We start from the raw sequence: 26,485 nt of genomic DNA on the forward strand, positions 1-26,485 counted from the left end.
TTCAGCCTAGACAACAAGAAATACCAGTTCAAGGTGCCCTAGTGTCATCTTGGGTACACAGGATTGGCATCTGTCTCCTCCGTTGTCTGGACGACTGCCTAATCCTAGCAGACTCGGTGTCAACCCTTCTTCAACACAAAGACAAACTTCTAAGGCTTTGCCAAGATCTGGGGATCATGGTACAGTAAACCTCGAGAAGTCTTCCCTGCTTCCTACGCAGAGACTGGTATACCCAGGCATGATAATGGACACCAATCTCGACAAAGCCTGCCCATGAGACGACAGGATAATGGGGCTGAGAGAGGTCGCAAGACCATTTCTCAGACGAGATGAACTTCATACATGGCTACATCTCCTTGGACACTTATCTTCTCTGGCCTGTCTAGTTCTCAATGGTCGCCTCAGGATTTGATATCTCTAGTAGTGATTCCAGTCAAGGTGGAATCAAGCCTTCGACTCCCTGGACACCCTGATCCCCATGGTACCAGTATAGCTGACGGACCTTGAATGGTGGGTGCGGGACGAAAATCTACAAAAGAGAGTGGATCTTCTCGTCCTCCCCCCAGATTTTATGCTGTTTTCAGACGCTTCAAAAGAAAAAAAAAGGTGGGGGCCCACTTGCTTCACCACAAGACCTCAGACCTCTGGTCAGAGTCAGAAGAATACCTCCACATAAATCTCTTAGAGATGAAGGCTGTCTTCCTAGCCCTTCAACAGTTCCATCAATTCCTGATGAGCCACTCAGTGGTGGTGATGAGCGGCAACACCACAGTAGTGGCTTATATCAACAAATGAGGTATTTTTTCGCAGCCCCTATCTCATATAGTAGTAGAGATACTGAGATGGGGCGAGATTTACTCGATACCACTATCAGCAAGCATCATTCCAGGCAAAAAGAATGCGCTCGCTGACAACCTGAGCAGAGCATCTCAGATAGTGAGTACCAAGTGGTCTTTGGATCATCTAGTAGCCAACAAAGTCCTGACTTTGTTGGGTTCTGTAACTGTGGATCTCTTCGCAACGGCCCTGAACTTCAGGCTCCCGCTGTACTGCTCCCCAGTCCCCATCCCCAAGGTTTTCTGGCAAGATGCATTCCAACAATGGTGGGACATCATCTACATCTACGCCTTTCCCCCGTTCTGTCTGATAAGGAGGGTACTCAACAAGGCTAAATGGTTTCCGGACCTTCTGCAACTCCTGACGAGTCTCCAAGAAAACTCCCGCCACGACACGATCTACTCAGACAACCATAGGCCAATATCTTCCACAAAGCCGTAGCTTCGCTACAATTTCACGCCTGGAGACTACCCAGCATCTCCTCACTTAGAGAGGATTTTCGCAACAAGTTGCAAGCAGGATGTCTGGATACCTGCGGAAGTCATCGGCAGCAGTCTACCAGACAAGGTGGAAAATCTTCTGTGGTTAGTCGTGGCAGGGGTATATCTCCTCTCGATGCCACTATTCGGGCAATAGCGGAGTTCCTTGTGTATTTGCGTGAAGAAATGTGCCTTTCAATCTTGGCGGTAAAAGGCTATCGCTCAGCGTCAAGCTTCGCCCTTAGACTATGGAATGGACATTTTCTCATCGCTGGAACTTTCTTTACTCATACGGAGTTACGAACTTACCTGTTAGCAGTCGAAAGTCAGACCTCCCCCGTGGAACGTGATTCGAATTCTCGGGTCTCTTAGGAGACCTTCCTATGAACCATTACGCAAGGCAACAGATCGCTACCTGATTTGGAAGACAGTGTTCTTACTAGCTTTTGGCTTCAGCCAAATTAGTCAGTGAACTTCATGGTCTCTCATACGACATCGCCCATTCAAGGAGATGGGGAGAGGTAACGTTCAGCTTCGTCCCTGAGTTTGTTGCCAAGACTCAGAATCCGGGAGTGGCAGATTTCCTATTCGACTATCTCTGGATTACAAGTCTCCGCTCCGAAACAGATGATCCTGATCACTTCTTACTTTGCCCATAGAGGAGTTTGAGGCTTTACCTCAAGAGAACAGCTGCAGCCAGTCCCCATGTGCCTGCACTTTTCGTCAGCACAGGGAGGAACAAAAGGAGGGTCACCAAGTGTTTATGTTTTCTGTTTTCTGCCATTTGTTAATGTTTTTTGCCATTTGTCATCCTCCTCTTCCGCTCCGCCACCTCACTTTCGGACATCGCCTCTCTCCAAAGGTATGGTTCCACATTTTTGTTACTGTATTTTCCATATGTTATTGCATTACTCTACTCTCTCTTCTAATTATACATTTTATTTTCTGGTTATTAATGCAAATGGTTGTATTTTATTGTGTTTAGTACAGTTTAGCCTTAATATCGAATTTAATGTTGGGTTTTTGAAGGGCTTGGAACAAATTAGGAGATTTTCATGTAAAGGCCATGATAGAAAATGTACCTTTCTATAGTAAAGGTAGCTAATAATAGTACAGTACAGTACATATGGTACTGAATATTTCGTATGTGTATAATATAGTACTGTATGTATTGTATTAGTTTCCATTTATTATTGCATTATATTCTAATTACTTCATTTACAGGTATTAACAGTTAGGTTAGGTACAGTGATGCCTCAGCATACAAAAGTAATCCGTTCAGGATACGGTTTCGTATGCTGATTTTTTCGTATCCTGAGTCGCGTTTTACATGTAAATAGCCTAATCCGTTCCAAGCCTTATGAAATACACCTTTTCTTTCATAAACACGCTGAACTGTAGTAATAAACATGCAATGCAGCCATTTCTATCATTCAATAATTAACCCAACCGTTAAAAACAGCCTAATCCATTCCAGAAACCACCATGAGATTATTCAATAATATAGTCATAGCCTAGTTATCCCCTCCAAGCCCTAAGAAAACGGTCCGTTTTCTTTACTACTGTATAAAAGTTACGGTACTGTATGTAAAGCATTGGGATCAGTGAAGGTGTATTGTTACCTGTACACCTAAATTAAGGGTTGATACCCTGAAAAAAAGGTACAGTTAATTAACAAAAAAGTTGAAACTTTTTAAAATTACTCTCAGCGACGAGTTGGGATCTCGTAAGCTTTTCGTATCCTGAAAATTTTTTCGTATACTGGGGCATAAAAATCTTCGTATCGCTTTTCGTACCCTGAATTTTTCGTACCCTGAATTTTTCGTAAGCAGAAACTTTCGTATCCAGAGGTATCACTGTATTTTACTTCTGTGCAAGTAATTAATTTTGGAAAGAATTTAGGCAGGGAGAGTGAAATTGTTTTGGGAAAAAGAAAACAGCCATCTGTTTGGCAGCCTAGCTAAGTGTGAGCGATCAAATAAAAAGGGAAGTCATATGATATACCAACTTGATGAAGTTATAATTGTATTGGGGATAGAATTTGAATGATTGAAGGTTATATAATATTGCATTTTTGAGCATATAATGTATCTTATTGAAATTATAAAATAGTATCAATAGTTGGTGTGTTCTCACATGCAAGTACAGTATGGCTTACGAAGCCCAAGATAATTGCGGTGGCATTTAGCAGGAACTCTTCATTAAGATGGTGTTTTCTGGTCCAATCCATACCAATTTACTGAAGTACTTGACTTGCACGGATCTCATTTAGCGTGACATTATTGTAGAAGAACATGTCAAGAATTTATAGGGGGATTTATTAATCATCTATTAAAGTGTGAATTTTATTGATTTTGAAAGCTATGTTAAGCCTATGAGAAGATTGGTGTGAATGGTTGGTAAGTAGTTACAGGTAATGTTGTAATGAAGCAAAAATTCATTTGTATTGCTGTTAGTGTGAAGGAGGATAAGTATCTCATAGAGTGTACGTAAACGATATACTAAAGGAAATGATTCTGGTGTCATGATGCAATTGATAAGGAATGTATTTTTGATATTTCCATCGCCTTTCTGAATTCTTTCTCTTTAGAGCTCTAGTTATTTTAGCATAATAGGGGTGACAGTACAGGTATCCTTTGCCCATTGTCTTTATCCTAAGCCCATATCTGTGGCTAGTGGCTATATTTTATTGTAGCAGTTGATGAGAAAAGTTTGAATAGTGTTACAGGATGAGTGCATGTTAAGTAGGTAAAAATCCTAATATTTTTTAAAATCCTTACCACTCAAAATTAATGTTAAATTCCTCGTTTTATCTTTATACAAAGGATGTAACATAAAAAGCCTTGCCCAAAACTTTGTTCAAAATAATTTTTGGGAGTTAATGTAGTTGGCTGTTAGTTTTGTCTTGTCCACCCTTAAGTTTTTGCTCAGTCTATTACATTTTCATCAAATTGGCCATCTGGCTAGAGAAATAGTACCATTAATAGTTCAGCATATTATTTTTATTGACATAATTATCTGTTAGACATTTTTGTAAGCTTTACTAATTTAGTACAATATCGTGGTTGTATTTTAAGCCTTTTTGTTCTTCAGAAAGTGATATTTAATTGATAAATGGATAAGTTTACATTACATGATTAGATTACATACATAATTATTCCTTTTCAGAATTTAGTGGCTTCAAAGTTGGCAGCAAACTTTATTTTCCTTTTGGAACTAACTTGGTATTTTGTTAGAATTTCAGGTGTGGAAGATAATCTTTATATTGTTTTCACAGAAAAAAATTTCCTGTTACCTTTATATTACCTTTATATCATTATATATATATATATATATATATATATATATATATATATATTTATTATATATATTATATGTGTGCGTGTGTATATATATTACATTACATTACATGACATTACATTACACATTTAACTGATCTTCCACATGGTAGCATGCATCTCTTAAACTCATGTTGTACTGCTTGATACCTAAAATTTTCATTTTATATGGAAATGAAATTCTTTCATTTAGATTGCAGTATGAATATGTTTTCCCAGTAGCAGATATTCTTACTGACTTAATATTACTCATTATCTAGAATGTTTAGGATTTAATGCTAAGAACTGATTTTTTTTACTCATATTTTTGAAAATTCAAAACATTTCAAGATTTTGCAGTATTGCCTCTTGGGTATGGTATATGTTTCCATCTCTATAACCCATTTTTTCATTTTATAATTTCCAAGGAAGTTTAAAAACCTAGAAACTAATACTCCCATAATAGTACTTATCTATTTGATATAATCAAAGTTGTTTGCATTTTATTTGCTGTTTTCACTAAGTATGGTATGAAGTTTAGAACTGCATGGTTATAGGTGAAGGGAATGGCTGTAGTGTTGGTATGATTGTTATTTCTTCAACTTGGTTACCTTGCGTGAAATTCATTTGATGTGTTTATGAAGCACACAGAACTTGACTCATGAGCTTTCAGTAACATTGTGGTGTAACATAACTATTATATAAGAACAAAATTTTTTTTTGTCAGTATCATCGTTGATATTTCTTTTTTAACCACTTGTGTTATTCAAAGCTCTTGACAAAAATTCTCAGGATTTTTAGGGTCTTGGTTATATTAATGATACAGATGTAGTGTGAAAGCTATCTATGTAGTTTTTATATTTGTGGATGCATTATTCTTGATGTTATCTCTTTTATATTTTCATGTCTGTTAACTGACTTGCTAGCTGTTTTAATTTGATTTTTTGGTGGTATTTCAACCGGTATTGTTCCAATTATTGAATTAGACCCATTGAAACTGATGACAAGCTCGGATATTTAGAAATGTAGCTCAAAATACTATACCTCATCCGTTTGTCAAAGTAATAAAGTAGCTTGGGTATGTATTTGAAAGATTAGCACAAACTGTAAGGCTTAACATTTAGCAGTATTATTATAAGCACTACTTTGAAAAAAACCTTTCCCCTAAGTAGAAAAAATTGTTTTTAAGCATATAGCAACAACTTTAAAGTCCAGAACATTACCTGGAAGTTTTGTAGTGTAAATTTTAGAAATTTCATATTCAACTCTTTCTAAGGGTATTTCTAGCGTAAAGAAAAAGAATAACATATTTGGAAGTTCCTTGTAAAGCCACATCTAATATAATTCAACATTTTATACTGTACGCATCCATGTGAATGAACTAGGAAAAATAGAATCCATATAGAAACAATTTTCGTTCATAATATTCCGTACATTTAATGTATGCATGTATGGAAAGCATTAAACATTAATGATGATAGTTTTAGGAAATGATAAAATTTGTTGATGTTTATTCAAAACCTTTTGATTGTTCTCATCTTGGAGATCATAAATAGTTTGTAACTGCTCACTGTTTGGGATTTTAGCCATTTATTTGAAATCAGACTGTAGAGCAGTACTGAGGAGGGCGGGAAAAGCTAGGCGAATGTCATTTTTTGTAGTAAGGCCACATTCTGAAGGGAGATGAAGTTTGTATTTTATCCATTGCCTTGTGACTTCAGTAAACCAAGTTAATCGTACCCCTTGTCATATGTGTTTATTGCTGAAGGAAATATATATATTTTTATATGATTTGTATGTAGTATGTTGTGCTAGAAAATAGGCAGATGGGGATTTGCTTGATAATTCATTTTAGTACGTTTGTTAAATTGCATTGCTGTGCTTCTCTTTGTAGATTTATTTTATTATAAATGAATGTTCACTGTTAAATTATCGACTTAGTTTTAGTGTAGGTTCCGTTTTGTGTTACTATGTTGACCACAGGAATGGTTGGAGTATCTTGGTGAATGATTAGTAAGAAAAATATGAGCAGTAGAGAGTGTCATTGGAATAGTACCTTGAATTAATATAAAATTAGTAAAAAGAGCATTTTTAATTTTTGTACAGTTGCATTTGACACAGTGCTGCTGCTATTTAAAAAAAACATAAGAGGATAAACTGCTAGGTGCAGGTCTATTTCAGACTATTAGCATTGGGTATGTCCCATGCTGACTCCCTTTGATTTGCAGGCTGAATACACTAAGGCTCTAGAGGTATATCACAACTCGCCTGCCTACCAACAGTATCTGGCAGCCAAGTCCAAAGGTAGGTTATTGGAAGCTGAGATGGGGAGCCAAAGCAGCACCATAATAAGAGATTTTGATGCTCCTATTTAAGGGCAGCAGCACCGTCAGGTTATACATATCGTGTGGTCAAGCGGAATGGTGTTTGAACTTATTCCTGTTCTCTACTTGAGCATGTTCTGTTTGATGTTGGAGTTTACTAAATGTCCAAAGGGAAATTCTGGAAGTCAGAAAGTGCTCTTTGCATTTATGGCTTGTATTCAGTGAAAATAGTTTTGGTGACTTTGTGATAACCATCAAGAGGGGTTAATTGATCTTATGTGTGTTTTGTGATTTTCAGAATTTTTCCCCGTTCTGTTAAAAGTGCATGATCTCGTATAGTATTGAGAAAACTACTACCATTTTAATTTGCATTTGCATGTTTAGTAGAGAGCTCTTTAACACTTTCTCTTTATAGTGATTGCTGAGATTACGTGAAACATATTTGTGTGAAAAAGAAATCTTTCTTCTTTTCATTTTCCATTGTTGTTACTTCATTTGCCAGATAGAGTTCTGGAGATTTCATGTGGCTTTCAAGTGTGCCCACTCCAGTGTAGTTTCGGTATTTACAACCTAACAACCTGCGTAAACTGAGAATTTTCTAGAAGTGGCAGAATCTTCATTAACTTTTGATAAGTCAAAAAAAGTCATGAAAATTCATTGAAAATGCTTAGGAGTTATTTCATAGCCAAATATTGAAAGTTATAGAATGTTGTTCTCCATAATAATGAATTAAAAACAGACTTAGATTTTCATTGTTGTTAGACTTTTATACTTGATGACATCTTGCGTTTAAGCCACAAAAATCTTATAAGTACTTACTGCATAGTGTCTCTTCAGTTTAGGCCCTTTGTATCCAAGAAAACATTGTAAATTTTGTTTAGAATTATGAAAGATTTAACATTACGGTAACATTTGCCTTTTGTAATACCTATATTGCTAGAAAATCATTTTCATGGTATTCGACTAAATTATTTGGGTTACTTTCAACTCGAGACCATTGAACTGTATGACTGATAGATTATCCATAGAAATGTTCGTGAATAACTGAATATGAAAGTCTGTGTCTCATTTGATACCAGCTATATCTGTGCTAGTTGAGAGCTACTTACATTTAGTGTTTTGTTGGATCACCTTGATGTAATCCTTTATCAATTCCTGTCTTTTTTTGTAGCTTCTTGCTTGTGTCTGGAATATCTATAGAATGACTACATGCATGTGGAGACTAGTTTGCATGCAGCTCTAACTAGAAGTGAATTAGAACATCCTTCCTTCTGCAACTGTCATGAAACTTAATTTCATTTGTAATATGTTTTTATTCCACCACCATACAACATTAACAAAATAACAAAGGATTTCTTTTGTAAATTTATTTCATCCTGTTGCACCTAAATCGCCATTCTTAGCACTTTGATAGCATTTTCACTTGTAAACTACTTGCATATGTGGTTTTTGTTTTGCAGCTTGAGTATGAAAAGGCTATGAAAACATATCATGCTTCGCCAAGTTATCAGGCATACTTAAATGCCAAAACAAAGGGTGAGTGTGAATCTAGTTTGTATATATATCAATGTTTTTTGTATTTTACAAATACAATATCTTCATATTTTTTATGTGTTCTGTTTGATATTTTTATTATATAAAAGTTTATTAGTCTTTTTGAGAGAGAATTAATCTCACCCATCATCTATCTCTTTGGGTATTTATTACATGTTTTTATAAGAAAATATTAGGTTTCACATTTATTTTTCTTGGTGTTATATTTCTTATTAAGTATAAGAGGGTTATTTTTATAGTAACTGAATCATTTGGTCATGTAAAGAGAAAGGCCCATTAAAAGTGATTAAAAAACTTATGAATTGTCTTTGCACTTTTTGTTGGAAATAATTGTGGTAGTGTCATTATTGCACTGCGCTTCTTAGTTTTCCCCTTTCGTGTTATCAAATCATGTTACTGCATACTACAGTTAGCCCTGCAGGGCAATCGTGGGTAGACAAAGCTAAATATTCCTCGTAATGTTCATTTTGGCTCTAAATTAATTGAATTTTATCCCACTGGACCTCGCTGCCCAATTGTTGATCCAACTAAATCAGTCAGCACTTTCTCTTTTCCTTTTGGTTATTTCTTTTATTCTCCCATCTTTTCCTTTTTGGCTTGAACTTGTTGATGACTTTGGCTTGCTTGACTATACTTTGGCGGCTGCTTTGGATTTGGTACAGTGTGGGATGGACGGCATTCCATCTCAACCTGTACCAATTTAGACTCCATCACCCTCTGACAGACCCCATTGGGTGCAGACCAAGTCTGTTAAGAGTCTGGCTCCAGTGATCCGGTTTTAAGTCGCCCATATTTGCGGGTAATGGGTGACGCTAGGCATTGGAGTCACCGGTGAGAGGGGCTAACTACCCCCACTGATCAGTGTACGCCCATCTAAAGAGAGGCAGCCCCTCTCTAATAGAGGACTGGTCCCCACTGAAGCCTCTTCTCGTGTTGGGCCACATGAGATAGGAGGACTGACATCCTCCAAGAAGAGGTGGATAACCCTTCTTGCTTCTTCCGTAAAAACCCACCCCTCTGTTGACGACCTGAAAAATACAAACATGGACCTCGGTACAGACAGCTCCAACTCGGGTTCTAATATTGTAACATTAGAACCTTTTTCACGTTAGTTAAAGAATGATAAGAAAACACTAGAGAAGAAGAGAGAGTGAGAAATGATGACAGTACAGAAAAATATAGAAAAGTAGAAATATTACCTGGTCACTATGAAGTAGTGAATTATGAAATTTGTTTTATTTTGGAATTTGAAAATGGAAGACATGAGCTTATAAATGTTTTTAAAGCTAACAGGGAAATAGTTACTACATGTGGAGGGCAGCCAAAAATTCTTCCCCAAGGAAATGGAAGTCTCTTGATAGAGAGACTATCCCCAATACAAGGTGAAAGATTAACAACACTCACAACATTGGATGGTCATAGTGTCAAATGCATTTCACACCCCACTTTCAACCAGAGTAGGGGTGCGATATATGCTCCAGAACTGCTGTACATAAAGGAAAAAGAAATTGAGGATGAACTGAAAAGTCAAGGAGTAGTAAAAGTAGTCAGAATGAGAGTTGGAAAACAAGGTATTCCTCTTGCTACTTTGATTGTAACATTTGATCAATGCAGATTACCAAATATTATTAAAGCTGGTTGGCTATCTTTGAAGGTAAAACTATATATCCCTTCACCATTGTGATATTATCATTGCCAAATGTATGGCCATTTAAGCCAGAAATACAAGGAAAAATAGTCATGGAGTGTGCATAGAAAATCTAAATTGCATACATTGTTGGTAAGCACACCCAGCTACATCTAAAAGCTGTATTAAGTTTATTTTTGAAAAAGAAATTCACGCCATTAGGACTATGGAAAGGGTTATGTTTAAAGAGGCTTGTAAAGGAGCTCTTGAAAAGCAGATAAGACCACAACAACATTTTTTAATGGTTCTGAAGAAAAACGTGCCAAAGCACATGGACGAAAATTATAGCCTCACTTCTAACATAAAGAAATATATGAAAGTAGTTAAAGAGGTTGAAAGTCCCATTGAAAATTTATATCCAGGAATTGTAGAAAAATCCAAACAGATACTTAAAGATCTGAAAGATATTCAAAAGCTATCTACTCCCATTCTGAACAATAGTACAAACCTCTCTCAGGCCGTGATGGAGGTTCCACTCGAAACCAATTTACCTGGTGAACCTGTAGTGGGAAAGGTGCAAAAATCTGATAGCTCACAACCTTTTAATCCAAAGAGAGAGAGACCTCCATCTCTCTCGCCTCCTACCATAAGAAACGTTAAAGTCACAACTTCAAATGAATATGATGTCTGGTGATGTTTCTGATCAACTGGAAGACATCTTAAATAAATCAGAAATTCAAGTTGAGGTCCACCATACTCCTCAACAATTAGATCAAAAGGACACAGAAAAAGACAAATACAAAACCCAATATATCAAGATCTTCTCTAGAGATACCATCGAGAAATAGTGTTAGATCAAATATTGCCAATGGGAAGACTTCATCCAAGGTGTCTTGCAAAAAATAAACCATAGTTTTTTCCTCCATTCTGCAGTGGAATTCCCAGGGTTTAAGGGCAAAATATGAAGAACTTAAGCTCCTCATACGTGAGCACTCCCCTATAATTGTATGTCTACAGGAGAGCACGCTCGATGCTAATACTCCTTGTCCTCGAGAGTATGTTAGCTATAGGACACTATATGATCAACGAGCAGGGAGCCTTGGGGGAAGTTTTATATACGTTCGTTGAGATGTTCCCCAAGTATCTTTGTCTATCTGTACCCCTCTGCAGGCAGTGGTTGTACAGATTGATATAGGGAGAAAATACACAATCTGTTCTCTTGCCTCCAAATTATAACATCTCATATGATAATATAGTAGAGGGGATTAAACAACTCCCACAACCTTTTCTCATACTAGGAGATCTCAATAGTAGACATCCTTTATGGGGTGATGTTTTGGCAAATGCAAGGAGTAATATTATATCAATTTTAGAGAATGAAGATCTAGGACACACTTTCATGTTCAGACAGGTACCTTGTCCTGCATTGACCTATAAGTTGCAAGTTCTGACTGTCTTCTCGATTTTAATTGAAGTACATTAGATGATTGGCATACTAGTGATCATGTACCAATCATTATAAACATCAACAATGGTCCACCTTTACAGAGATCACCAAGATGGAATCTTGATAAGGTGGACTGGGATAGATTTCGTGAGCTAAATGAAATTGAAGGAAATACAGAACAGTTTGAAAGTGTTGATGATGCCATAGATTTACCTAATGGAACTCGTCACATAGCAGAAGTCAATTCCATTCCCAAAACAGCAGGGATATTCAAACGACAACCAGTCCCCTGGTGGTCATCATAACTAACTTCCCTGCACAGAGCCACAAGAAAGTTTTTAACTCTGATTGTGCAGGTACCGTACTTGGAGAATTTAGTCATATACAAGAAATGTAGAGCACAGCTCCGTCATGCCATGAAGAAGCTTGGCGCCAGTCTTGGATGTCGTTTGTTTCCTCCATTAACAGTAGAACACCATCATCATGTGTGGAGGAAAGTGAAAAAGAAAGCAGGCAAATTCAACCAAAACCCACCACCAGTGTTAAGGGTAAATGGTCAGTATGTGACTGGAGCAACCGAAGTTAGCATTGCCCTGGCTCATCATTTTTCAAATGTATCATGTAAGTGTGAAGCAGCTCCTGATCACCTGTAAAGGAGCATTGAAGAAAAGAAAGTTTAAAATTTCACAACAAGAAGGGAAGTCATACAATTCTCCTATTACTTAAAGAGAATTTGATTCTGCACTTGCTACGTGTAACGATACAGCCCCTGGACCCGATAGAATTTCATATGCAATGATTAAACATGTACCTGGCAATACCAAGTTATTTATTTTAAGCATTATCAATAGAATATGGCATGATCAAAGTTATCCAAGTGTTTGGGAACTAGCCATTATTTTAGCCTTTTTAAAACTGGGTAAGGATAAGTTTTTAGCAGCAAGCTATCGACCTATTGCATTGACATCTTACTTATGTAAGATCATGGAGAAGATGGTCAATGCAAGACTGATATGGTACCTTGAAAAGAAAGGTATTTTGTCACCTATCCAGTGTGGATTCAGGAAAATGCACTCAACAACTGTGTTGATATGACTTGAGTCCTCTATTTGTGTAAGTCTTTTTTGACCTTGAAAAGGCATATGATACTGCATGGAGATATGGTATACTTAAAACCATATTATGAATTGGGATTAAGAGGAGAGCTACCGCTGTTTATTCAGTCCTTTCTTTCACATAGAGTTTTTCAAGTGAGAGTAGGGGAAACTCTATCAGAGAGTATAATGTCAGGAAGGAGGAATTCCCCTTGGTAGTGTGCTGAGTGTAACCCTATTCGCATTACCAATTAATGGGACATCCTCAGTCATTCCCCAGGATATCTTTTCTACACTGCTTATGGGTGATCTCTCCATATCATTTGTTGGAGCTAGAATGGCAATGGTTGAGAGAGAACTACAACTCGCAATTGATAAAATTATTCAGTTGGCTGATATGAATGGGTTTAAGTTTTCAACAAGCAAAACTACTATTGTCCATTTCTGCCGTATCCGGGGAATATATCGAGACCTGGATATATACATGAAAGGACAACAGGTCCCATGTGTAGGGAAAGCTGAATTTTTAGGATTGATCTTTGATTGTAGGTTGACCTGGGTCCCACACTTACAGGCATTAAAAGCTAAATGTCTTGGGCTCTGAATCTTTTAAAAGTATTGTCCCATACATATTGGGGGCAGACCGTAAGACTATTTCAAAATTATACACGGCCTTAATTTTTTCCAAAATTAGTTATGGTGTGAAATATGCTTCTCAGCCACCCCAAGCCGATTAAAGATATTAGATTCAATATATCATGATGGTATTAGATTGTCCACTGGAGCGTTTAAGAACCTCGCCTATCCCAAGTCTCCTTGTTGATGCAGGAGATTTACCTCAAGAATTACCGAATGTCTTCCATTATTCGGTATTGGTTTAGGTTACAAAGACTCCCTAACTCCTTATCCTTTCAGAGTGCAAGCCTTGTAAGGCACTCAGCATACTTTGAGTTGCACCCAAAATCTCGTCAACCTTATGGCTTTCGGGTAAAACAATTATTGAAGTCTTAATATAATTAGAGGTAAGGTGCTCCCATTTAAGATATCATCAACCCCTCCTTGGAAATTACCAGAGATATTTTTTTGTAAATATTTTATTGGTGTTGAAAAAAATATGACTAAATTTGAAGCTAGGTCTCTTTTTATGGAACATGTTGAGCAACATAGAGAATCAACTTTTATATACAGTATACTGATGGCTTCAAAATGTGATGCTGGCATTGGATTTGGAGTATATAGTAGTTCTTTTAGCTGTAGAGCTGCACTTCCTCCAATATCTTTCACATTTACTGCTGAATTAGATGGCATACTAACTGCTATTTAGAAAATAGCATTAAAAAAGGAGGGCAATTTTACCATTTTTATTGATTCAAGAAGTGTTTCTCAAGCTTTAGAAGGTTTTAATTCTGGTAACCCTTTAGTTTTAAAGATTTTTGAGTAGCTTTAAATCAGTTCGATTCTGCTGGGTTCCGGCACACATAGTTATGTCTGGAAATGATGAGGCAGATTCACTGGCAAAGAGTGCTGCAGCCGAGTTGCTACCAAGAAGGTATCCCATTCTTTGTAATGATTTTTTACCAGCAATTAAGAATTTGATTTATAACAATTGGCCACAGCATTGGGATAGTTTGACTGAAAATATGATGAGAGAAATTTCGATTGTTATATCCCCATGGAGATATAATGGGATGCCCCGAAAATAGGAGATTACTCTTTGTCGTCTCCACGGTGGTCACACTCGGATGACATGAGTTTCTGCTGGCTGGCCAACACCAACCATATTGCAACAACTCTTTAATACCCTTGACAGTGAGGCATTTGTTGACTGAATGCCCCACTTATAGCACAGAAAGAGGTAGATACAGTACCTGTTTGAGGCTCGGGTGAAGATGGCAGCTTCATCCTTGCCAAGATCCTTGGATGTGTCGTACAATGCTTGTGGGATTTTTAAAAATTTATATCGGAAGCAGGTCTTCTTAATGCTATTCAACTTTTATAACATATTTACTTTTCTGGTTTTAATTGAATATTCTTTTAATCTTTATTTATAGTAAACGATATTGGCGTCAATGACCTTGATGCCAGAGAACTTCAAATGAATCAATCAATCATTGGATTTTAACTTCAACCTTTGTTAATTTTTCATTCCTCCCTTCTTGCCTGGTTATGTAGCTTCATCAAATTTGTCATGCCTTAGGTTTCTCCTTATTCAAGGTAAATTCTTGCTTTCCTTGATAAACTTCATCATTTTCAACCTTATTAGTCCCACTTTATAGCAGGGATGGTTGTTTGAGTCCACTTTCTCCATCTGTTTCTATTTCTTGCATCATCTTCCCCCAGTCCAACCACATCCATCCATCTGATCTGCTGACAACCTTATGCAACATTCCCCCCTCTTTCCTTTAAGTGCCCAATTTTTTTTGCCCTATATAATGATTACAGGCCTGGCAAGTGTCTTCTAAATGTACATTTGAGTCTTAGTTACATTTTATGGTCTAAAACAACTCCAGTTATTTTTCTCCACTTTTGCTATGCTTCTTCACTCTGTCTCACTGCTTACTTAGTACCTCCCTCCCTCTGTCATTATTAACCCCAAGTAATTAAACTCATTGTTCTATTTTAGCATTGTACCATCTTCCACTTGAGTGTTTACTTCATGTCCTTCTCTCTTTCCCATTATCACCTTCAATCCTTTCCTTTCTATGGTTTTATTCCTTGCTAAAAACCTTTCTTGCTGTTCTTATGTGTCTGCTATAATGACAAAATCATCAGTAAACGCTATAATGACAAAATCATTAGTAAACATCAGTTCCCACGATTCTTCTTTGTTCCTTAATTCAAGGGGGTCTATAATGATGAGGAACATTAATGGACTAAGAGCAAGTTCTGATGGAGGACACCCTCCACAAGGAATGTCTGTCACCATTCTCTTTGTTTCCCTTTTTATCTTATCTATATTTATCATTAGTTCAGTAGTTGTTTTCTTCCTCCCACCTTCTGAATACTTTTTTCCCTTATAGCTGTTTGAACCTGTTGACCCAACCACCATGTTTCTTTTTCCTATTGTCTTTACAACTTGATCTCCTTCTCCTCTGCTGCTGCTGGTACCACGTCTTTCATAACATCCCATACTCTTCTGGTAATTCTGAAATTGCAATTATACAGTATATCTTCTCAGTCTCTTTCTACTATCCACTTCTGAACTCTCTTGCCTTCTCCCCATGCAGTTTCCAAGTTTTGTTCCTCCTTTCCTGGCTGGAGCTTTTCTTTTTCTTATTGTTTTCAGCCTAAAATCTGCCACCACTAATTTATGTTGAGCTACAGCAGATTCATTTGAAATAATCTTCCAATCCATAATAGTTTTGTTTTCCTCCATAATCAAAACATAGTCAATTTATCTCATTTTATCCACTTTTATGTTATCAGAGGATTTATCCTTTTCTCAAACTGTGTATTCAAGACTATTAAAGTTATTAGCTTCTGCTAATTGTAACAATCTTTCACCTTACTGGTTTCTTCTTTTAAAACTTCTTCAGCCATGTAGTCCTTAATAGTGCATTTTATGGAACTCTTTCTATATATTCTAATTTCCCACTGAATTTCTCTTCCTTTGCTACACCCTTGTTAAGGGGCATATACCTAAATGATAGACCTTATCCTCTCTTTCACCAAGTTTAGGACTGTGAGCTGGGGATGGGCATTAAAAAATGTTGCTTTCTTTTTGTGTTATATTATTGAGGACTTATTTCAGGCTTATTAAGTCACTGAGTAACTAGTTCGTTTCAATTTTTATTTGTTCCGTAACCGAAATACAAACCACGCTATTTACAAAGGGTTATTACTTTTAGCGTAGCTGAAATGGCGAGCCATTAGAATTTAACGAGGGTGTATTACCCCCCGCGCTAGTTAGCGGGGGGGTAGGGGAGTGGTAGCTAGCTACCCCTCCTCCCCCTCACACACACGTGAATACTCACTTTCACTTTTGGCTCGGACTGTGACAGACGTCTCTGTCTTGGTCCTCGCTTGGCAGCCATTGTCTGTTTTGTCTTTACTTAATCGCTTACTTTTCTTTTACTCAATATATATGTAAACATGTTTTCATGTTTGTATATATATTTGAGTATAGAAATAAGTAAGTTTCCTTTTCAGATGTGTGTGTGTAGTGTACGATATCTACGTGGAGGCCTCGGCAGTTAGGCCACCACGGCGTATTTTATGGGTGGCGATCGAGTTTGACTTATGTCTTTCTCTCTCTCTCTCTCTCTTGAGGTCGTTCACCCTTTTACTACGTGTTACTACGCCCTTGTAGCCTAGCTTCCTTTCCGTGTGGGGGGTTGCTACGCGTACGTTTGTATCAATTAGTTATGAATCTAATTGTAGTTGTTTTTTTTCAGCTTGTAGAACGATTCCTTTCGGGGTTTTCGTTCTTTCTTTAGTGTTCATTCATTTTTTAATTACATAATTACATAGTTACATAATTATAATTGTTATAATTCTGTTTTGGTTACAGCTCTCCTTCCGCGAGTGTAAGTGGTTGTGAGGGCACGTGCCTGTTGTGTAATTCTTGTTCCTTTCCCTCGGGATTCCTCTTCGGAGCCTTCCCGGGGGAATGAATGTGTACTAATATTATTTGTTTTATTTTTTTACAGTTACCGATCTAGTTCGTTTCTGTAATATAGCAACGGTGTGAGCTGTCTGGTTGAGTCCTGGGGATTCGGCTGTTGCTGCCTCCCCCCTTGTATTTTCGTCAGGGGCGTGTCTCCTTCTACTGGTAGTACTCCCGTGTCGACGGACAGCTCTCCAGTTCATTTTAGAACAGTCAGGAGGCTTGCCTCCTTGGGCGGATAACTTTCCTTCCGAGGGAAGTTTTTCCTGTCCAGGCTTGAGTTTTTCCCCTTTTGGGGGGTTCTTCTCTTGCCTTTTTTTCGTGCGACTATGCTCTTGGTGCTGAGCGGTCGCACCTGCAGTTTCGCTCAAGGGGCTGGGCAACTGCAGGAGCTCCTCTTCGGAGGATTGCTCCTTTTAGGTCACTGGCTGACCAGTCTCTTCCTCGAAGTGTTTCTCTTTCGTTCGCGAGAGAGTACACTCATAGAGACTCCTCTTCGGAGGTTTCTTCTGTTGCTGTTGGCCTCCCTCGCCGTAAGGCCCTCCGTCCGCCTCGTCGTAAGGGCCTCTCATCTCCCTATAAGGGTGCTTGAGGCGCCCTTTTGGATCTCCGTTTGCAGCCTACACTCCTTTTTTCTCGATCTTCCGCCTTGGTGCAGATGGACAGCAGTCTGATCTCGTCTTCCGACGGACAACGGTCTGCCCGACGGACAGCGGTCTTCCGACGGACATCAGTCTCCCGGCGAACAACGATTCCTTCGGGGCAAAGGGTTGCCCCCACGGGGGTTCTTCCCTTGCGTGTCAGGGTTTCCCTGCGCGCCCTTCTGCTCATCAGCGCTCTCCTGTTCGTCAGCGCTTTCAAGATGATCTTCCCTGCGGTTCCTGTTACGTGCCCTGTGCGCCCACGTTCGCCCTCGCGATCTAGAACTTCGGTTCAGGTCGGGGTCAAGGACTTCTTCTTTGCGCAGGCTTCCACGCGTAGCCTTCTGCTCGTCAGCGATCATCAGCTCGTCAGCGATCATCAGCTCGTCAGCGATCATCAGCTCGCCAGCGATCATCAGCTCGCCAGCGATCTCCGGATCGCCCACGTGTGTTACAGCTGGCAAGCCAACGTTCTCCAACACTTCTGAAGGAACATGGTTCGCCAGCTACTAGCTCACCTGCGCATGCTGATCGCCATCTCACGACCCTCAACTGCGGATGCTGATCACCATCGCGCGACCCTCAACTGCGGATGCTGATCGCCATCGCGCGACCCTCAACTGCGGATGCTGATCGCCATCGCGCGACCCTCAACTGCGGATGCTGATCGCCATCGCGTGACCCTCAACTGCAGATGCTGATTACGCATGCTGCTCCTCATCGCACAACCCTGAACGATCGCCCTCCTGCGGATGCTGATCACCATCGCACCCTTTCACGCGATCATTCACCTGCGCATGCTGCTCGCCATCGCACAACCCTGCACGATTGCCCGCTTACGCATGCTGCTCCTCATCGCACAACCCTGAACGATCGCCCTCCTGCGGATGCTGATCACCATCGCACCCTTTCACGCGATCATTCACCTGCGCATGCTGCTCGCCATCGCACAACCCTGCACGATTGCCCGCTTACGCATGCTGCTCCTCATCGCACAACCCTGAACGATCGCCCTCCTGCGGATGCTGATCACCATCGCACCCTTTCACGCGATCATTCACCTGCGCATGCTGCTCGCCATCGCACAACCCTGCACGATTGCCCGCTTACGCATGCTGCTCCTCATCGCACAACCCTGAACGATCGCCCTCCTGCGGATGCTGATCACCATCGCACCTTTTCACGCGATCATTCACCTGCGCATGCTGCTCGCCATCGCACAACCCTGCACGATTGCCCGCTTACGCATGCTGCTCCTCATCGCACAACCCTGAACGATCGCCCTGCTGCGGATGCTGATCACCATCGCACCCTTTCACGCGATCATTCACCTACACATGCTGCTCGCCATCGCTTACCATCACGCGGTCATTATCGCCAGCGATCTTCTTCACCTACGCGGCAGCACGATCCCTCGCCGTCACGCCATCGCTTGCGTTCGTCGCCTGGGACACGTGTTCATTTACCTGCCCACTCGCCTGCGCGCCTGCGCGATCGCTCGCCCGCGCGATCGCTCGCCTGCGCGCCCGCGCGACCATTCGCCTTTGCGCGACTGTTCGCCTTTGCGCAACCGTTCGCCCTCGCGCGACCATAGTTCGCGGCGAATTCCACAGCCGGTGGTAGCAGCAGGGACGCGTGCTCCTAGACGGCACTCGGGATCACCTCCATCCAAGCACAGGTTGGTAGTGCAGGACGAAGACAGGTCAGTACAGCATTCTTCCCCACCTTCTTTTCAGGCAGGTACCGTCGGGTCCACTCCAAAGGATCGCCCGATCCCTTTCACCTTAGCGAGGATTTCGGACTCTGTGTCCTTGGAACAGCAGACATGGTTTGGTCCGCTGGCACGGGCGTTAATGAGGGTTATGAAACCAGTACTCGCCGGCCAGGGTAACAAACCAGCGGCTGTCTCTCCTACGCTGAAGAGAAAGAGAGGAGTGGACTTCGTGGTGACTTCCCCCAGGGCGAAGTTGGTTCCCAAGAGGTCGGTCTCGAGGGTCCCCTCTCCTGTACGAGTACTCTCTCCTTCTCCTGCCCTGGAAGGATTTTTGGCGGGGGGGCTTTCCGTTCAAGATTTCTCCATCGGACAAGGGGTGACTGCTTACCTCTTCCTCTGGGAGCTTACCAGGTTCTTTCCCTCCTCGGTTACGGCCCGAGGTTTGGTTCAAGGAAGCTACAGGAAGATCAAGGGTACTTTCCTCCTCTCGAGCTCAGACACCTTGGCCTTTCGTCGTTAAGTATCTACTTGCGGACAAGCTCGATGTTGTACCATCTGGACGCGCTGACTGAAGGCTTCCTTCGGGTGTCTCATCTGTGGAGGTCGACGACCTCAGACACCCTTCCATCCTTGAGAAGAGTTTTGTCTGTGCCCAAGGACAGAGACTTAGACAGCTGCTGTGCGGAGTAAATCGACTTCCGGTTTCACTCCTCCAAGGCGCTTTCTTCCAGACTCTGCAGGGCTCCAGCGCCCGTTTCTTTCAACCACGTCGGCCTAAGTTATCGGCTACGACAACTGGGACAAGGTGTCCAATTGCAGTTTCCTCCTGTCAGGAACAGATGGCACGGGAGATTCCCCCGGGGGGGCATAGGCCTAAAAGGAGTTCACGAACTCTAGGATTGCAGGTTTTTTCGCTGGGAGGATGCTTAAGGTTACTCATCCGAATGACAGCTTCCCGATGCCCATTCCCGCACAATCTCTGTGAGTAGCCAAGGATATCGCGCCTGCTGTCTCTGTCAGCGAATTCAGTGTCTCTGAACCTCTATGCCATAGCGTCAGCAGAGTTGCCCGGTTGGGCAGAATGATCCATACCTTAGGCGAAGGTCTTCCTTAGGATCATCGACGGCTTCACCCCCGGTCCCCTCAGTCGATCCTTTCTTGTAAGGAAGGATCTGAGAGGGGATGTCCATAGTCGACCTCTCAGTCCTGATCAAGTTTGTCGAACAAACTTCGGCCAGCGTAGACCAGCAGAATCGATCAGACTGGTAACGAGGCGACAGGACTCCTTTAACCCTGGATCGGAAGGACGGGTACTTTCAGTTTCCATTCCATCCATCTTCCAGGGTGCTCGTCGAATTCAGCCTAGACTGCAAGTATTCCTGCTTATGATGCAGTGTGGCTATCCCGCCGTGGCATAGCAGGTTTGTTTCCCCAGAGAACTCTCCCTGCCTTCCTCTTGGCCGCTCAGGTGCAGGCTTCCGCCTCCTCTGCTGTTTGGAGGGCTGGTCAACTCCGGTAGGCTCGGGTTTCGACCTTCTTCAGCGCCGGGACTAGCTTCCGGAATGTGACCATGAGTGTGGGCTCATGGTATTTTGCTTGGAGCCTTCTCTTCCTCTGCCTCAACATCTGGAGTATCTGGCCATGATTTTGAGTCAACCGCCTTACCACATTGGAAACCCCGCTTCTCGTCCGTCCAGCGAGGTTAAGCAACGTCGGTACTTGGATGGGTGACCACCTGGGGACGCCAGATTCTGTTACCGCATCCTCCGAGCCTTCCTTTCGGTTGACTGTGGCAAGACTGAGGAGAGTCGCAGTACCTGTTCTCAGTCAAGCAGAGCTTTCAGCCCTACCTTGGAACGTTTCCTAGTTCTTCTTTCCTCATTGACCCGTCTATAGTCCGAACGGTCGCCTCAGGATAAGTTCCATGTGGGGCGATCCAAGTCCCGGTGGCTTCAGGCAATGTTTAACCGGACTCCCTGGCCCTATGGGACCAGCGGAACTATTAAACCTGCAATGGGTGTTGACCTATGGAGCCTCTTGATGGTAGTGGATATTCTCGTCCTTTCCCCACATTCTTGATGCGGTTCTCGGACTCGTCAAAGGAAAGGGGGGGGGGCATGTTCCGGTCCAGGCCTATGGTCAAGACCTGAAGGATACCTCTCCATCATTCAGGCAGGCTTAAGGGCCTTAGTCTGGCCCCTCTTCAGATCCTACAGCTCCTGCCAAGTCGCCCCGTTGCGCGTCGACTTCATTCTAACCAGCAGGGGACGCATTTTCACACCTTCACATCTTGTAGTAGAGATACCGGGATGATTGAGATTCTCTCAATTCCACCATCGGCTCTCTCATTCCAGGCAGGGGAATGTCTCTCTCAGACTATCCGAGCAGAGCCTCATAGAGAGAGTGTACCTAGGGGTCTTTGACCTTGGGTAACCAGCAAGTGCTGGTCTGGGGGACCTGATCGCAACACCTTGGAACCTCAAGCTTCCACTAGTCTTACCCCCAGTCTCAGACCCCGAGACTCTGGCAAGATGCATTCCGGTGATGGTGGGACAAATTCGACGCCTGCGTCTTCCCTCCTTTTTGTCTGCGGACAATGGGTCTCAACAAAACCAGGTTGTCTGTCAACCTTTCAATGGGAGAGCTCCACTGGGACTATGCGCAGAACGGTTTCTGGACCCTCTGCTTCCCCTGACGGAACTCCCGGGAGAGCTTCTCCCACGGCGCAGACTACTCAAGCAACCACACTGCGACATCTCTCCCGAACCGGGGCATCGCTTCGGCTTCATGCCTGGAGACACTACGCTTCCTCCTCTAGAAGAGACAACCCGCTACAGTCGCGGTACGGAGGTCGCGTCATCTGCGATAGTCATCCACAGGGGTCTCCCAGGCAAAGTGAAGAGTCTTAAGGTGGTGGGTGCCGTGGGAGATATACCTCTTCCCGTGAGGCCTCTTCTCCAGCAATAACGGTCTTATTGCCTTTCGGCGGGAGGAAGCTCCTTTCCGCTCTCGGCAATGAAGCCTGTCGCTCAGCCTTTCCCTGACCTTCAGGCTTAAAGGAATAACTTTTTCCTGCCCGCTGGATCTATCCTCGCTCATGCGAAGCTACGATCGTCCCTGCCCTAGTCGGAGGAAGACCTCCAACTTGGAGCATGGCTCGGACTTTTAGTCCTTTAAGAGATCTTCTCAAGACCCTTTTACGACAGGCCTCGGATTGTATTCCGCCTTGGGTCTTCTGCTCACTCTGGCCACGGCCAGTGTGTAAGCAATCTTCTTGGTCTCTTACTACTCCCCCCTTTCTAAGGAAGAGGGGAAGGCAACATTCAGGCTCGCTCCTGAGTTGTTGGCTAGATTCAGAATCTGAGGGTCCCGACCCTTCGGTCCGATTCATTCAAGATTTCGAGTCTCCATTCTGTGTGTTATGTCCCAAGACCTTCTCTTTCTTGCCAGTAAGGAATCGAGAGGTTAACGCTGGGAACAGCTGCAGTTTGGCCTCAGTTGCAGCCGATTTGGGAACACATGGAGGACATGGGGGGAGAGTCACCAGTATACCTCTTCAGCCCGGACTCGAGTACATTCATCTCGACCTGTCTTCAAACCCTCCCCCGTCACGTCGCCCTACAGCACGATGTTGGATACATCGCAACGTCCTCGCCTTCGAGTAATACTACTCTGTGACGCAGGTGCTACAAGCTGGAGTCTGGAAGCGTCTGATGACCTTCGCAGCCCGCTTCCTGCAGGGCGTGACCCACAGGAGTCTCGATACGTTTTCTATCGCTCTGTGGTGGCTACACAACAGCTGGTCTAACCTCAGGCTCCTTTTTGGACAGGTAGCAGAAGGTTGAGGGCATTGTTATCAGGTTTTAGTCTGCATGAACGAAAGAAGTATGTCAGGCCCTTACTTCTTTCTTCATCATCCCCTCTACGGGGAAGCAGCATCCTGGTCTCTGCATAGCTGACCTCGAACCTCTGCAGGTAAACCATGCTTCCTTGTGTTCCGAGTATTGAGTCAATACTGTCGCGTCCCCCATACCCTGACGAGGTGGTATTGGGAACGTCCTAACCCAGAGTTCCTTCTGGAACTCCAGGTCAACTGCCTAAGACGGGTCACACTTCTTCCTTCACACACAAGCTTACGTAGGCCACATGGTTCCTTGCGGAGCAAGGAACTTGTGAGGTGCAGGGACTCCTTTTCTCGAGTGCGACTCACTCGGATTCTGAGTCCCCGGGTAAAGCCAAAGCCAGTATGGCTGGGGACTTTCCACCCTTCCTAAGGGATAAGTCACCCTTTGTAAATAGCGTGGTTTGTATTTCGGTTACGGAACAAATGACAAATTCGAAGATAATTTGTATTTTTCCTAACCATACAAACCTTAGCTATTTACACATATTTGCCCGCCAGCCCTGTCCCCCAAGACAAGTCCTACCTCTAAGTGAAAGTGAGTATTCACGTGTGTGTGAGGGGGAGGAGGGGTAGCTAGCTACCACTCCCCTACCCCCCCGCTAACTAGCGCGGGGGGTAATACACCCTCGTTAAATTCTAATGGCTCGCCATTTCAGCTACGCTAAAAGTAATAACCCTTTGTAAATAGCTAAGGTTTGTATGGTTAGGAAAAATACAAATTATCTTCGAATTTGTCATTTTTAAATCATTTAAAATTTTTAATTTTTTAGTTAGACAAACATTTTTCTTGGGTCCTTCTGATATATATTTACTTTTGTAACCAATGAGGAACCAAAATATAAATTAAGAGCCAGAATTAATATTTTCAAGTATTGTAATTGCATTATAAAATACATTACTAAGTTTATTTTTATGAGGTTCAATAATGATAGTCAAGTCTTGTTATTCGCGATAGTTAGGTTACAGACACAGGCGTGATATGCAAATTTTCGTAAATACTACACTAGGGTGGCCTAACTCCTAACCTAAAAAGTCAATGACCTTGCTACGAACAGAAGCCTGACCTGATGATTAACACAGTAAATACTGCCTAATATTGTTTCAATTTGGTTTCTACAACAGTTTGTAATCATATGTGCAGTATACAGTACATTTGCGCACATGTACACTGTACTGGACACAGTAAGGTTACAGTACAGTATTGTGCTAAGGTAAAGTTTACCGAGTCGACCAAAGTGTTACCTATCTAGTAATACCGTACTGGACTGTAACCTAATACTCACTGATACTGTAGTGCATATTACTGTAATATGTGTACAGTAATGTTACTACAGTACAGCTTAACTGTACTTACTGTAAGTGTTCGGTGTTTTCGTTTAATACTCGTAGCGTACTCCGCTACTCTATAAGCATGACGCAACTTGTTTGTTTTCTCTTGCGCAGTTTGTTATTTATACTTTCTTAAACAGAAATACTACAGTACTTTAAACTAAAAACTCAAATATCTTGATAATAATTGTTTCTTTTAAATAAATAAACAAAAACTGCATTTGATTACTTTTCAACAGCTGATCTCTCTCTCTCTCTCTCTCTCTCTCTCTCTCTCTCTCTCTCTCTCTCTCTCTCTCTCTCTCAAATATTCGATTTTGTTTCGGAAGCTTTGTTAAATTCTAGTTAATTGAGTTTTATTAAAACATTTACGTACTTTTGTTTTAAATTTCGGGTGTATATTTATCAAAGTATTTTTGGTGCCATGATCAGATCAGCTGATCTGATCACAGCACTCAAACTACCTAGATGGATAAAATACACCCGAAATTTAAACCAAAAGTACGTAAATGTTTTATTAAAGCACAATGAACTATTTATATAATCATAATTTTGTATAAAGTACAGTAGGGTCCCGAATTATGCGAGAATTTGGTCGATTAATGACCTCGTGTAAATGGAAAATCGCGAATTTCGAAACACAACTAACAAAAATAATTCCATTGCGGCCATGGCAACCAGCAATTTGCCTATTCAAATGTGTTTACTACCCATTTCTAATACTTTCTTTGTACTATACTGTATTTCTTTATAATACCAAATTGTTCTTGTAAATAAATAAAATATTTAATATACTTTAAAGTTCTAATAACTTGAAAAATGGTTAAAATTACAACCAGGATAGGTGTAAACACCATATATTTCCCGTTATAACACAACCCAAAATACAGACAAATTTTAATGTTTGTCATATCTATTGTATAATACAACTGGTGAATAGCAAAACCATCACTCTATAGACTAGCTTGTTGTATGATTGAAAATCCAGAATTATCAAAATAAAGGCGATTTTATATCATGCGTTTCCTAAACACGCTAAAAAGCACAATAGAAAACGACAACCAATGTTTTGTTTACGTTTATCTCTGATCACAACGAAGAAATAGACGCATTTATACATCTGTGTTTTTGAATTGACAGCAATTTTACCAAGTATAGATTATATGTTGAATTTGCTATTACCAATGTTCTAATTATTTTTTATTAGAACTTTCAAATAAATGAAATGAATGCCATTTATGAAATGTTTTTCTTTATGATGCCGCCTGAAACGGAAACCTTCCATTTGTTTACGCTCCATCTTCGATCATAATAAACAAACGAATGCATTAAACACATGATCTAAGTCATAACTAATGATATTACAAACATTTAGTAAACATTATGTTATTACAAATATTTTACTTACCGTATCCATATAAATTCCTAAATTCGTAGCAAAGCTGGAAATTTTTTTTTCCTTATGCGTTTAATCCACAATAGCAAACTGCCGCTAATGACAGAGTGATAACTTACGATAATTCTAAACTGTTACGAAAGATAATTGTCCTTTCCATATCCAAAATACTTTTCCTAACTTCAGTTATAAGTCAACTTATACCCACCTCAATTA

General features: G+C 41.2%; 1 protein-coding gene across 10 annotated transcripts in view; it reads left to right on the forward strand.

Annotated features, from left to right (window-relative positions):
- Bap111 (Brahma associated protein 111kD) overlaps positions 1–26,485 on the forward strand; it is a 204,230-nt gene that overhangs the window by 145,031 nt on the left and 32,714 nt on the right. For 7 of the 10 annotated variants that reach the window (XM_068393571.1, XM_068393575.1, XM_068393573.1 and 4 more), the window contains one exon: positions 8,418–8,493. In XM_068393571.1, coding sequence (XP_068249672.1) covers positions 8,418–8,493 — 76 coding nt within the window. Of the gene's footprint in view, positions 1–6,861; positions 6,938–8,417; positions 8,494–26,485 lie in introns of all 10 variants that reach the window. The other 3 variants (XM_068393572.1, XM_068393574.1, XM_068393576.1) reach the window with 1 other exon arrangement.

Source organism: Palaemon carinicauda, chromosome 19 (assembly GCF_036898095.1).
Source record: "Palaemon carinicauda isolate YSFRI2023 chromosome 19, ASM3689809v2, whole genome shotgun sequence".
In the NCBI taxonomy this organism is placed as follows: domain Eukaryota; kingdom Metazoa; phylum Arthropoda; class Malacostraca; order Decapoda; family Palaemonidae; genus Palaemon; species Palaemon carinicauda.